Below are 15,137 nucleotides of genomic sequence, written 5' to 3'. Positions count from 1 at the left end.
CTGGCTCTAGTTAGTTATATGCAAGACTGTCTCAGAAATTTGTCTTTAACTGCTCTGTTTTAAATATCCTAGCAGTTAAACTTTCTGTTAACATTGCTGAAAACTTTAACGCCTGTTAGGCTTTTTATGTTAAAAGATGCTAAAACAGTATCTTTTCCTTTATGTGAAAAAAGATAATACCTTTAAAACAGAATATGTACTTAGAAATGTAACCATCCCTTTTTGTTCTGTTTTAGTCAAATACTGGAAATAATGTCAGCAGTAAGAGATGAAGATCCACTGGAACTAGCCAATACGCTATATAACAACACTATTAAAATATTTTTTCCTGACATGTAACTGGTATGTGTCTCCCATTTTTCCATCATGTACATAAAATTTCATGGTAAAACTTAAAAGTTTCAATAAAGGAATTCTCTGGAAGTTGTCTAAAGAGGTATTATATCACTGTATGCCACCCATGAAGTCAGATGAGAATTTTTTAAAGTCACTTAATGTCTTAGTTTAAAATAGTGAAAACCCCCAAGTATTTCATGTTGTAATCTCTTCAAAAGTTCAAAAGGACAATTTTATGTCAACTCTGCAAACAGATTGGCTAACAAATACAGTGATTTTTACATCGAAATAGCACATCCTGGTTTATACCAAAGGTTAGTTGATATATAAATAAGGCTGTTGTTTCTCGACTCACAAACCCTCCAAATTGTGACTTTCAAGCCCAGCTCAACCACAGTGCTACTCTCAAATTTCAAAAAAGTGTCTCAATCACTTCTGGCAGCCTATTTTTTTCCTTAGTTTTAAAAATACTCTACATTTAGCATTTATCCTCTGGTTGGTCCAAATTATCTGATTTCTTCAATACGGTTTCCCCTGATTTGCATTTTTATTCTCTCCCACCCATTTTAAAGAAAAACTAGGGTCCAGAGTTAGATACATTATATACTTCCATTGAGGAATCTTTGGCACAGTTGATGCACCATATTATTACATCTATTAAAAAGTTATTTGTTCAAATTTGTCATAAAAATGTGAAAATTTTATTCTATGTACAATAATGTACACAAATTTAAATAGGTCACCAAAGAGACCAGAAGTAATTGAAGAGGTATATTTACAGTAGCACATCACAGTAAACGGAAAACCATTCACAGATTCAACATCGATACTGTTTTTGTGCTTGGTTACACACTGAAGTGACGCATATTACTCCATTTTGGATGAACTGAATTTTAAACAAATACCTCAATGATTAGTAAATGCTATTTTAATCAGTATCATCATTAATCAGTTCTTCAGCTGCTGTGCCTGTGTGCTGAATCACTCCATTTCTTTCTCTTTGAGCGTCATCATCACAGTCTGAACTGTCGTCATTCAATTCCCTGTCAGATTCAGCAGCAGCTTCTCTTACAGCTTCCTCTGGATTTTCATTGGGTGCAATAAATCCATTGTTGTTAGATATATTTGAATTATCCTTGATATCATCTTCAATGTACACTTTCTGATGGCACATTGGACAAGTATCTTGAATGTACAGCCATTTCCGAAGGCAAAGTGCATGGAAATAATGATTACATGGTGTAATACGAGCAGATGTTGTAAACTCATGATAGCAGATTGCACATACATCATCTATTTCTTGTAGGCGGCTCCCTTTTATTTCAGGAAGTGAATTAATTTTTTTTACAGCAGTTCTACGATTCATGAATGTCTTCCAGCCATTTTTTGCTTGTAAGTAGATGTTAAAATAGGCATGTAAGCACATCATACAAGCCCGAATTTTACTTCCTGATTCAAACATCATAGTATAAGCCCCATTTCCAAACATTACCACTCCAAATATAAATTCAATAATATTGCCTGTTGAACGAACATAGTAGACATAATCATCAAGCTTTTCCCAGAGGACATTATAGTAGCCATCAATCATGAATAACGTATAAACAGTGAGAGAAACAATTACTTTTAAGCAGAGTTCCACACAAAAGGCTGTAACTGCAAACAACCATGTATTTAGTGCATAGTGATGCCAAAGAACGTAACTGAGTATAACAGGAAGAATAAACAGGCAAGCAGAGACAAAGAGCACAGGAAAATGTCTACGAAAAGATGACACATGAGAGGCACTGAGAGACATTAATACAGGGTCTGTCATTCCGTGGATGAAATGCAGGACTGCTGTTAATAAAAGGCACATGTTTCTACTTAAGCGAATAAGTCTCTCTTCTGGTCTTAGCCCACTTAAACCAGTCTGAAGAGCCAAAATAAAAAATAAAACAGGTGCTACAAAGCCAAGCCGCCTGTCATCTTCTTCAGTTGATCCAATAAAGGCCAATATTCCAAGACCCAAATAATGGGCTATTGAGGAAATGACAGCACTCATGCCCAGTACAGTGAGTGTAGAATCACATCCACTAATTACAAGATTACAAATGAGGTCCCAGAAATCATCCCAAGAAAAAACGAAGGAATCATTTGCCATCCTTAAAATGTACATTAATACTGTAGCCTGAGCTGTAATTCTTGTTAGCCAAAAGACTCTCAGTACATCTGGGAAACGAATCCTCTTCCATGTGTCCTCCATTAATAACTGTAATCCATAAATTCGATACATGTGCCTTACTAAAAGATAAACATACCTTGTGGAATAATAAAACCATTTAAGTTTCACTGCCAAGACAAGCACTGTATTTAATGTGAGAATCAAGGAAGAGGTAAAAACTAAAGTCTCTCGGATGTGTAATGGTAGCTCTGTGATTAAGCCTATTACAGGAACCAAGAGATCCAAAATAATTAACTGTGAATAGACGGAATGAATTTGGAGTAGTGTAATGTATCCAATTCCAAATGTTAGCTGTAGAACGATGAGTGCCATCCACAGCGAGGGCCCTTTTCGAGGAAGCAGCTCAATTCCAAAAGCTGATGTGTTGTAGGCACCATAGAAGTCAATGTGCAAAGCAGCATAATAATTTACCAACACTGAAGTTGCAGCTAATAGAAAGGCTGAGCTGTACATGTAAAACTTGAAAAGTGATCGCTGTGACAAGATCAGAACAATACTGGATACAAATATACCTAAAAAAAAAAGAAAGGACATTCGAATGAAACATTTTTAAAGAATGTTTTTTCCACTGTTATGATATTCTTCCTTTAGTAAGGAAGTATGAATATTTTCAAACTGATGAACGTTAAGCCTGAAGACAATTTAGGCTTAAAGGCCAATAAATGTTTTTTGTAAAGTCAAAGTTCAACAGGACAGATCAAACATATAATCCTTAAAAATCCTACCCCTTATTTTCTAATTTCAAAGTAATTCAAGTAGTATTGTATGTCCAGACACCAAATTACTAAATTATCTTCAAGATGAGTTTGTCATGATATACAGTTTAAGAAGTTTTAAACTTGAAAGAACATATAATTATTAAAAATATTTAAGATAATTCCATTACAAAAACATTAAGAATTAAAAGTAACCCAAATGGAAAACTTGTTCCTATTAAACCTGAGATTTCTTTTTCTCAAATGTGTTCTTTAGGAAATCAAGTTTAAGTTTCACACTTACCCCTAATTCCTCCTTTTACTCAAACTGAACTCCTGCTGGCTCTTATTTTTCCTGCTCCTTAAATTTGAGCATTCTCCTTCAGGTCCAAATTCACTTTTTTTCTGTACATACTTTCCTCAGATACCAGACATTTCCTCCAAGTTTCCTTTTTCCTGTATGTTTGAATCTTTTTCTTCAAATAGTCAACCCTTTTTACTGTTCTTCAAATTACAAAAGTAACATTCAGAAAACCACAACATGTTTTAATATATCTTCCCCCTCCCCCCGGCTCTGTAAGCAACCAATGTATAGTCTGTTGTGCATCCAGCACCATCTTTCTTGGTGCTCTGACAAATTTTTAAGTGAGATTACGATAAACATTATTATCCAAGGTTTCAGCTATGGGAACCACATCCAAATATTCACCTACTTACACTTCTACATTACAACTGCAACACTCAAAAAACTTCTAAAACCTACTGAACCTACTCTCGCCTCAAACAGCTCTTCCTCGCGATTTCCAATGTCAGTCAGAGGTACCATTGTTATTCTCCTAACAGCACCTCTAGCCCCTCATCCTCAAACTCTGACAATCAGTGACAAATTTTACTAATACCTATACCTCCCTTTTCTCAGTGACACCCACCTATTAGTCTATCTCTGAAAACTCTCTCATCCAAATCCATCTACAAGCCATCACCAAATTGCTTTTCTTCATGTCTCTGCTCAAAATACTGCAGCAGCTCTGAAATTACTACCAATTAAAACCTACACTCGTCCTAACATTCAAGGACACAATTTGCTTTAAAGTAATAATCCTCCCAACACACACACCAATGCTCCAGATTTCTTTCCCAAACTTACCCCTTCTCTGCCATGATTACAGCTGTATTTACATTCTTTGCCTGGCAGAATGGCCCCATCAACTTCCCAAATCCCTGACTGTTCAAATCCTGCCCATCCTACAGACCCACTTTTCCTGATACTGACTGTTCCTTCAGCACATCTACAGAACTTGGCGAAACTCCTAATACTCATACACCACCTGATACTGAAGTTTGTAGTTATCTGAGTAGGTACCTACTAGCAAGCAAGGATCCTACCTTTTACATCTATAGATCCCGAAATATTTTGTAGAAAATAAAATAACTGGGGAAATAAAGGTTTCTGTTGAATTCTGTGTTCTATTTTTAAAGGCAACCATAAAATACAGCCCACTTGGAAATTGAAACCTATGAAAATGTAAGACAAAGCTGAGAAATCGGACCTTGGAGTACCGAAAAAGTGACAAACTCCAAATTAAACATCCATATATCCACCTGATTTCAGCATGCGACCAAGACCAACACTGCATAATACAATAGAGCCATTCCACAATCTACTGCAGTCAAAAGCAAGGGCCAAGTTCCTCCAAATGACTTTGCCCACAAACTTAAAATTTTATCCTGTGCCTATTTGTCAGGTCATTTGTGAAAAGGACAACAAAAGAAAACAATCACCTGGAAGATACATCAACCTCTGCGCAAGAACCACCCAATTCACTGAACAAGTGGGCCACTAATAATCCTCCCAAAGAGCCCTTTCAACAGAAAATGGGCTTTTTTTTTGAGCAGGTTTAGAAACCCTTCCTGTGGAAGGTAACAGGAAATGGAATTTACTCAGCCACCATATGCCATATGTAATCTTACTTTCTCTACCCAGAAAAACAAAAGTATTTTTTCCTGAAACAAAACTTAATCTCCTAAAATGCGTCAAAACAAAACCATGATAACTTCAGTTCTATTATATGTTACTTTTTAAAAGGGAGAAAGTCAAGCAGGGACTGTAAATTATTTTTAACTTGCTATTCACAAAGTGGTACATTAATCTTTACCTGTGAATATTTATGAACTTTGCTGTAACTTATAACTAGATCTTTTTATTCTAATAGCTTTTTTTCCCCGATGCTTATTTTTACACAGATTAAGGAATTATTTGGGTTTTAGAAATACTTCTGGACAAAAGAGAGTGTGATAGACAAATAATGTAGTGAGACTACAACCTCAAAGTTTGGATGTCTCCTAGCAAGTAACAATCTGATACTTTTTTTTTTTTAAAGTAAACACCCCTAAAGTTGATTTGTCTCCATTTAATCTTTTTTTTTAATTATTTTTATTTTTGGCTGCGTTGGGTCTTCGTTGCTGCACACGGGCTTTCTCTAGTTGAGGTGAGCGGGGGCTACTCTTCCTTGCGGTGCACGGGCTTCTCATTGCAGTGGCTTCTCTTGTTGCGGAGCATGGGCTCTAGATGTGCAGGCTTTAGTAGTTTTGGCATGCGGGCTCAGTAGTTGTGGCGCACGGGCTTAGTTGCTGCCTGGCATGTGGGATCTTCCCGGACCAGGGCTCGAACCCATGTTCCCTGCATTGGCAGGCAGATTCTTAACCACTGCGCCACCAGGGAAGCCCGATACAACTCTTTCTTGATTAAAATTATTCCCCAAGATTTAATCATGACCAAACATTTCAAGAATAGTATAAAATTATTTTAATTTTATTATTGTTTATTATTTAAAATTATTTTAATTTTAAAAATTCTTAAATTTTTCCTTTATACTCATGTTCCTGTGTATGGAATGTAGAATCAGCTCTCATGTCACAGGAAAAAAAAGTCAACTTTCCAAGTCTCTCAAGTAATATTCCCTCTCATGGCCTTCGGGAAGTGTTGTCAATAATATCAAAGTTTCATTGCATTTTCCCAACTTCAGACATGCAACTCTTGATATTTGACCTGTTGGCCTAAGAAAATTAAGCCCCAGGACAGTTTCCTCATTAGGACTTAAGAGTGACCTGCAATAAGTAATCAAGGCTATATATAAATGCTACTTTATAAAGAAAAATCACTTTGGGACAGTGGCGCATAGAATTAACTGGAATCACAATTCAGGGATCCAATTCTCCAGTGATTAGAGAGCTTCACTAAAGTGCTCAAGGTAGGAAAACGGCAGATATCAAAATCAATTCAGAGCTTTGAAGATATACATGAACTCAATTCATGAAAGAGTTCAGGGCCTTTTCAATTTGGATTACCAAAAATGAGCAAACAAAACAAGCTGAAAACAAAAAACAAAAACCACCATGCATGTTACAGAGCAAAGTGTTTAATTCTTTTATGTGTAAAGTCCATTCGTACCCTTAACCTTTCTGGAAGTTGGGGACTAAAAATTAGAAGGAAATAAGACATAACTCCCCAGGTACCTTAAATACCTTTAATATAAAATCTAAAGCAAGCTGTGGAAAAACATTTCAATACCTGACAGAATAAAGACGGAGCAGTACAAAAATGTTTTAACTACATTACTCCCAAGGGAACCATATGCAATGAAATATAGAACAAAGTAAATAAAACATCTTGGGATGTACATCTGGGGATGTCAGTCTGTAGGTGTACTTGACAAACTATACCATAAAGAAAATTTTTCTATCAAACTCTTACTTTAGGTTAAAAAAAGGGTATTCTAAGTTTTTTATTAATAAGATAAATTTTGCTTTTAAATTAAATTTTTAACAACTATGTGTTTGTTAAAAAGAAATATATGAATGTGATTTTTTTTAAAGTTCAACCCTATAGGTATTAAATGAAAAGTTAACCAAGTTTTGCATAAATAAGCACACATTCATGGATAAATATTTGTTTTTGCTTTTTACCCAAAGGAGATCTCATTATAATAGTGGAGTTTTTTAACCTTTTCTGAAAATTACATTTCTGATTATTCATCAAAGAGGGCACCTTTCGATTTACTGACCATTCATGTTTCTTCGTCTGTGAATTGCCAGTTTATCTTTTGCTCAATTATTTACGGAGTTGTTTTTCCTTATTGAATTGTAGTCATTTAAAAAATATTCTGACTACAGACTCTTTGTAGTTATCTGTAATGCAAATATCTTCTCCAGATGTGTGGCCGCTCTTTTCACTTTCTGATGCTGGCTTCTGATTAACGGAGGTTTTTAATTTTAATATCACAACTTATCAATCATTATTTAATACATTTGCTTTTACATATTTCTAAAGAACTTTTCCCTTACTCTAACCCTAAAAAAAAAAAATTCTATATTTTCTTCTAAAACTTTTAAAGTTCTGCTTTTCACATTTAGATATTAATCCACTTAGAACTATTTATATATATATATATTTTATAAATTTATTTATTTATTTATTTTGGCTGTGTTGGGTCTTTGTTGCTGCACGCGGGCGTTCTCTAGTTGTGGTGAGCAGGGGCTACTCTTTGTTGAGGTGCGCGGGCTTCTCATCATGGTGGCTTCTCTTGTTGCGAAGCACGGGTTCTAGGTGCAGGGGCTTCAGTAGGTGTGTCACAGGCTCTAGACGCAAGCTCAGTAGCTGTGGCGCACGGGCTTAGTTGCTCCGCGGCATGTGGGATCTTCTCGGACCAGGGCTCGAACCCATGTCCCCTGCAATGGCAGGTGGATTCTTAACCACTGTGCCACCAGGAAGTCCGAACTATTTATATATTGATGTGAGGTAGGGATCCAGTATAATTTTTTCCACATGAATAACTAAATAACCACTAACTGAATAGTCTGTATTTACCTCAATGTATTGTATACTTCCAATTCTACCTCTGAAACACATCAAGTTTCTCTACATACATGGGTGGTCTGTTTCTGGGCTTTCTATTCTGTGCTATTTACTGGTCTATTTGTCCACCTCAGTAGTTCTCAACCAGGATCAGTTTGCACACCCTCCCTTCCCCTCCAGTCGTCTGGCCACAGTCCCCACGCCCCCACCAAAGAATTATCCCGTCCAAAATGTCACCGGTATCTCTGCTGAGAACCCCTAAGGCTATCCCAATGCAGTCATAATTACTACTGCTTCACTGTGTTTTTACACTTCACAGGTTTTCTGAGTTCTTTCTACAGCACCAAAAATAACTATCTCATTGTTTTCAACAACTTCATTGCATGGCTGAAACTGATAATACTGTACAATGAACAGATTCTCTTTCAACAGACATTTAGATTAACAATTTGTTTTTGTTTTGTTATTACCAACAATGCTGCAATGAATATCCTTGCCAACAGTTTTTGCACAACTATATCTTCAGGCCAAGTTCTTAGAACTGGAATTGTGAGTCAAAAGGTATACGATGAATTTTAGTTGATGGCACCAAATGGCTTTACATAGAAATAACACCTTACAAAAATTGTTTAACTTCATCCATTTCCCCATACTTCTGCCAAACTAGTTTTTATTCAAACTTTGAATTCTTCACCATTCTCATAAGTGAAATTTTGTTTTAACTACATTTGTTAAATTATAAATAAGGCTGAGTAATTTTTGTTTTGCTTATTGACCATGTGCATTTCATTTACTGTGAAATGCTTATCCTGGGCCCATTTTTCTCTGGGAGTGTAAGTTTTTCTTATTGACAGAGTAAAACTTTTATTAGTACTTCAACTAAATACGATGCAAACATTTTCCCCTTAATGTGTCATTTTTAAGAATCTTTGTAAAAAAAAATTTTTTTCATAAAGAAGTTTTTCATTTTTATGTACTCAAATTTACCCTTGTAACTTCTGGATTTTCTTTTATGTTTAGAAAGGACTTTCCACTTCAATGAATTGTCATTATATGAGTAATACTATTAAAACAAATTCCTATGCTTGCATTTTCTGCCTTGGATTTAGACTTGTTAATTCAGCATTATGCTGCACTGGGCTGCATTTCATTTAGCATTGAACAACTCCTAAGAATAGCTTAATATTCTTAAAAATTATATATATTGTGATATGACCTTATTTGGATCTCCAAAATGAGATGCTTTATATTCTGACTTGCTGAAATTCTCTTATTAGTTTGATACCAAATAAAAGTATAGTAGTAATAGTTTTTTGTAGGGGTAGGAGACTAAATTCTTCAGACACTAAATAAAACTGGATACAGAATAGATTTCCATGTTTACAATTTCCATGAATAGAAAATCTATTCCACAGAATAGATTTCCATGTTTACAATTCCATTTTAAGGAAAAAGGTGAGAGTGACAAATTTTGAGATTTATATACAGTAGCACAGAGTGGTCTACAATTATTAAAAAACTAACCAGACAGAACAATTGATTTCAACCATCCTTTGGTATCTTTTACACACAAACCTGTCACTTTCAATAACAAATAAGATGCTTCATCGAATGGTCCTCAAATAGTTAAGACATTTGTTTTTATTCAGGATGAAATTTTTTACCACCAAAACCAGTTTTTAATAATTTTATCATTCTTACCAATGTCATAAATTAGCACAATTACACTGCCATAATGTGAGGAGCAGTCAAATGACAGATTGGGAAAATATTTTGTATCTCTCATAAAGTCTGACCCAGAGAATACTCGGATCAAAATTTTCAAATAAACAGCACCAACATTTTGCTGATGACTTCCAAAAACTGAAATATCTGTAACACAGTTTGGTCTTAATTGAAATATTAAAAAAAAATTTTTTAAAGCTACCATGTTTACCAGTAGCTAACAATTACTAGGTTCCAGGTACTGTTACAAGAACTTATGTCCTTATTATTTATTGCCCTTAACACTCTATAAGAGAGATACACCATTATGATCCATCTTTAAAAAGGTACCGATAAGAAAAGGGAGGCACAGAGCAGGTGTAACTTGCCTGAGGTCACATTCTTCTTTAACCTCTCAAATGCAAACTTCCATGATTTACTACAAAAATAAGAAGCATGGATATAGTACAAGGAAAACACCAGATTACTTTATTCAGTGTTCTTAAACTACAGAAGATTTAATTAAAGAAAATACTCCTTTAAAGCTCCCTAGCCTGAAGCTCAACTCTGAGCACACTGCATTAAAGCACCTGGTCCCCAAGGAGCTCTCAGAGGCTCTGTAGTTACATGCCAGAAGAACACTCAAGACAGTGGCTACACTACTGGCAGAATGAGTATGTGAATCCTCTCAAACCCAGTTTTGTTTTGGTTTCTTTTTTCCAGCTCCTCCACCATGGCCTCCTCCCTCCTCTCAAAGCAGAAGCGGGGAAAGCCCCTCCTACCACCCTCAAGTCCATGTTACAATACATTTGGTTATTCAGTGCCCAAAACAACACTTGGTAATCCCAAATTTCATAAAGTTCCCTAGAGCCTCTGCTCTCTCTCTAGCAAACTCTCTCTTCTCCTGTTGGGTTCAGGAATAGAAATTATCAGTGTTCTCCATTTCTCAGTCTCCCCAACCCAGGAATCAGCACAGGTCTTGACTGCACACATGTCATCAATTAACGTGGAGAGGTACCGTGGGGAGGGGTTGGGAGTCTATCAGGCTCAGCTGGGACCACCTTTCTATAATGAGACAAGCAACTGCCTTTTAATTTATGATCATAATGAGTGACTTCTAACTGGCATGAATAAAATGCTTTCCCAACAGGTCCCCATTCTTATTAATTTCATTGTAACATTATTTAACTAACCTCACTTGTATTCCCTGACTATCAGAATTAAACAAAATATGTTAAGTACAAAACATTAAAGCTAGCTAAATGTTCTTTTTTTTGTGGTATAATCAATAGATAACATTATATTAGTTTCAGGTGTACAACATAATGATTCGCTATTCCTATACATTGGAAATCACACAGCTCCATTTTTGCCACAAATAAGAGGGCATTACATTTTGCAGTGGTAAGCAGGATGGCTGGGATTAAGTAGCAGGTGGGTTACTGAGAAGTCTTGTGCTAAAGAACATCACGTTCACATCTGTTAGTTTTAGCATATAATCATTATTATAGCATTCTATATCTGGACTGCAGCTGTGCTGAGGAGGAAGATGAACCATGCCTGATGTCAGAAGATTGTTAAGCCCAGGTGCTGGCAACCAATTACTTGCTGTGTATCAAAAGCAAAACACTTAACCTCTATCTCTCAGTTTCCTCATTTGTAAAATGAGAACACCACCACCCACCCTCCTTTGAGGGATTTTTGAACGTTAGGTTAGATAATACCAGTGAAAAGGCACTGCAAAAGTAAAGTACCAAACAAATGTAAAGTGTTGTTATAAACAAAACTCAACATTACCACTTTTTTAAAAAGTAGGACTAAAGCAGCAACAGATGGCTCCTAATTCAGAAAGGCTTGGTAAGCATCTCACCATCAGCTCGTCCTCAGCAACACTTCAAAAGCACAGCCTCACTAAAAACTAACACAAGAATTACCTCATCAACAAAATTTGCCACGTTTCAATTACTCAAAAACTTCTTTTAAGCGTAAATCCCTCTCACTCTGGTAATGCAAGTGAAAATGGGGAGTGAAGTATAAGATTCTTTTAACACTCCATTCATATGCAACCAAGACACTGATTTTCAAGTCTTATCACTTCCTAGCCACGTTTTTATAACCGTTCTCAATACCACCTTCTCTATTCACGGAAAATTTTAGGACTCGTTTTAAGTATCGCCTTCTTCGTGAGGATTTTTCTAACAGTTTCAAGGTCTGACATTCTCTTTCGTTTGGATGTCATTTAAATGACAACATACGAGTACCCTGCATTTTGGAAAGGGGGAAACTGAGGCCCAGGCCTCGGCACGACGAGCCCAAGATCACACAGGCGAGATCAAAAACGTAAGCAGAGTTGCTGTTTTTCCAAGGCTGTCGCATAAAACGCGGTCAAGCACTCATTCCCCTAGAGAAGAAACAGCAGGCACAGAGCCGCATGCTCAAACCTCGCTGCTTTCTCCCCGCCCTCGCTCAGAGGCAAAAATGAACAGGAGACTGACTCGCAGGGAGGACCGCTCCGCTGTCAACTCTGAGACAAATGTCATCTCCTCCCGTCCGGCCCGCAAAGACGCCCCCAGGGGGGAAACGAAACTAGCGCGTGCGCACACACACACCAACTGGTACACACACACACACACACACACACCACACACACACACCACCACACACACACACACACACACCACCACACACACACCACCGCCTGCGCGCGGCTACCCTCTCCTTCCTGCACGTCTCGGCCCGCGGAGCCGTCCCCGGACGCAGGCTACCCCGTCCCCCTCACCAAGGAGCCGGAGGAAGATCTGGAGCCCGATGCAGAACCGGCTTTGGCTGGAATCGTAGTAGGAGTTGAAGATGGCGTCGATGATGTAGAGGCAGGGCACTCGGAGCGCCACTTCGAGCGCCGCCCAGACCTGCTGATGGGCCATCCGCACCTGCTGCTGCGGGGGCCCCAGCGCCGCCATAAGCCGCTGCCACACCGGGGCTGGGCGGGCCGGGTAGGGCCGCGCTGGGCAGGGTCCGGGACGGCGGCCGGGGGCGGAGGCGAAGGCGGGCGACTCCGCCCCCGCCCTCCCTCCTCTCGTGTCTCTCTCACGGCCCGCCCCGCCGCCCGCTCGCGTCTCTCGAGCTGGAGCAAGCGGCGGAGGCGGCGGCTGAGGCAGCAGCGGCGGCTCCCGAGCGGCCTGCGGGTGTCGGTGTTTCCGGCCGGCTATGGTCTGGCTCCTCCTCCCTCCACCGCCTCCCCCGCCCGCGGAGCCACCATCTTGACCTCGCCCGCCCGCCTCTGCAGTTGCTGCTGTTGCCAGGCCCGGAGGCTGCTCCCGCGGTCACGCGAGACCGCGGAAGCCGCGCGCCGACGCTCGCGTCATAATACGGCGCTAGGGGCGCTCCCCTCGTGGTCACCACGCTCGGCGTAGCAGACGTCCCCATCGTTGCCATGGTTTCCGCCCATCTCTGGAGCCGGGGCCCCCCTTGCTGCTTTTGGCGCCACCCAGTGGCGCAGGCGCTGTTGGACAGCCGCGCCCTCCAGCCTCAGGGTGGGCGCCTCACCCGCAGAGGCGTTGGCGTTGTGAGGCAGTCACTGCTTCCTCGGGAGGGAATTATTAGCTGCTTTATTAGAGCCCATTAAACGTCCCATAAACATGATTCAGAACTGCTTGGCAGGAGGAGAGCCAAAGGGCGCCGCCTGCCAGAGCTACTCCACCCCACCGGGAAGCCGGGTCTGAGCGGTCGACCTTCCGGGGAAGATGCTACAAGGGCGCCTGTCGGAGGCGTCGCTGCGTGCGGTGTATGGAGCGGGCGCCCTTCGTGGTATTGGGCTTGGAGTGGTAGGCGCTACCGAGAAAAACATCCCTCTCATCTCTTTGCACATCATCCTTTCTATCTCCTACCCGATTAGGCAGAACTGCGGACCGTGGTCGGCCACATTATACTAATGTCAAGGGCAAGAACCCTTTTTTTTTGGTTTTTTATTTATTTTTGGCTGCGTTGGGTCTTTGTTGCTGCACGGAGGCTTTCTCTAGTTTCAGCGAGCCGGGGCTGCTCTTCATTGTGATGCGCAGGCTTCTCATTGCAGTGACTTCTCTTGTTGCGGAGCACGGGCTCTAGGTGTGCGGGCTTCAGTAGTTCTGGCACGCAGGCTCAGTAGTTATAGCTTGCGGGCTCTAGAGTGCAGGCTCAGTAGTTGTGCTGCATGGGCTTAGTTGCTCCGCGGCATGCGAGATCTTCCCGGACCAGGGCTCCAACCAGTGTCCCCTGCACTGGCAGGGGAATTCTTAACCACCGGGCAACCAGGGAAGTACCAAGAACTCATTACTAATGTGACTTAAGGGCAAGAACTCTGACCTCTGTCTTTGTTTCTAATCTTTGAGGTAAGAACACACAGGCAGTGCCTTCTTTCCTTCTCAGGGCAGAAGAGGCCATACTTTTTTTTGTAGAGGATCGGAACATGCCACCCCAAAATATGTTACTTTGACATGATTATTTTGAGCTGAAGACAGTTGAGAAACAGCAGGAACAAACAAAAAGCTCTCCAGCTCAACACTTCCCTCCTTCCCATTTGCCTAAAAATAGGACATAAATTTCTATTGGTAAAGGCCTCTCCCTCTCCCTTACCAAGAAGAGGACGACTCTTGGACTCAATCACCGGCAAAGCTTATTAAGCTAATCCTTATCCATTAGTTTCCCCCCATACATTCACCTTCCCACAGTCTGCCACCCCAAAAGCCTAAACCCCTTTTCCTTTATCACTTCTCTACGATGCATTGTTCTTTGTTAAGAAGCTATATAAGCCCCAAATTGTAGCCACCTCTGAGTTATTCAACACTTAGTTTCTCCCGGACATATGTGCATGGCATGAGTTAATAAACTCTTGTGTTTCTCTTGTTAATCTTTATTTTATTGGTTTCATTTCCAGGGTCCCAGCCACAGAACCTAGGAAGGAAAAGATTTTTGTCCCTCCTCTGCACTTTCTTGCTTATCCATGTTTTAACAGTTTCTGATCTTAATTTGATGCACAAATTTTATTAGTATAAGAATTTCTAATTAAAACTAAATTCCACCTTGGGCCCAGAACTTTCAGGAGTGGTGGCACAGTTATCTTACATATGACTTCAGCATGTCTCTTTAAATTCACTAGGTCTCACTCTCCCTATCTATAAAATGAAGCTATGAATAAGATCCTGGCAAGTACTTTAAAATACTACCTTATATCTAAATTTACATTAATGAGGTAGTTTTTAGAACGCTTTTAGGGATTTTTAAGATAAAAGATAAGCTTTCAAAGAAATAGCTGCAATTCACTGAATCTAATCTCTTTGGCTTCTAC

General features: G+C 39.6%; 2 protein-coding genes across 2 annotated transcripts in view; one reads left to right on the top strand and one right to left on the bottom strand.

Annotated features, from left to right (window-relative positions):
• The window catches only part of TATDN1 (TatD DNase domain containing 1), a 28,204-nt gene extending 27,769 nt beyond the window's left edge, over positions 1 to 435 (top strand). The window contains exon 12 of the mRNA XM_007456068.1: positions 237 to 435. Within this exon, the coding sequence (XP_007456130.1) occupies positions 237 to 339 (103 nt within the window). The 3' untranslated portion in view covers positions 340 to 435. The remainder of the gene's footprint in view (positions 1 to 236) is intronic.
• Positions 436 to 1,011: 576 nt separating this feature from the next.
• Positions 1,012 to 13,104, bottom strand: RNF139 (ring finger protein 139). Its single transcript, XM_007456048.1, has 2 exons — positions 12,594 to 13,104; positions 1,012 to 3,072 (listed from the first exon to the last, which is right to left on the bottom strand). Exons 1-2 carry the CDS (start codon positions 12,772 to 12,774, stop codon positions 1,265 to 1,267), a joined length of 1,989 nt encoding a protein of 662 aa, XP_007456110.1. The 5' UTR covers positions 12,775 to 13,104; the 3' UTR covers positions 1,012 to 1,264.
• Positions 13,105 to 15,137: the final 2,033 nt, after the last annotated feature.

This window comes from Lipotes vexillifer, unplaced genomic scaffold (genome assembly GCF_000442215.2).
Source record: "Lipotes vexillifer unplaced genomic scaffold, Lipotes_vexillifer_v1.1 scaffold84, whole genome shotgun sequence".
NCBI classification, from domain to species: Eukaryota; Metazoa; Chordata; class Mammalia; order Artiodactyla; family Lipotidae; genus Lipotes; species Lipotes vexillifer.
This window is presented reverse-complemented; position numbering and strand designations above follow the sequence as displayed.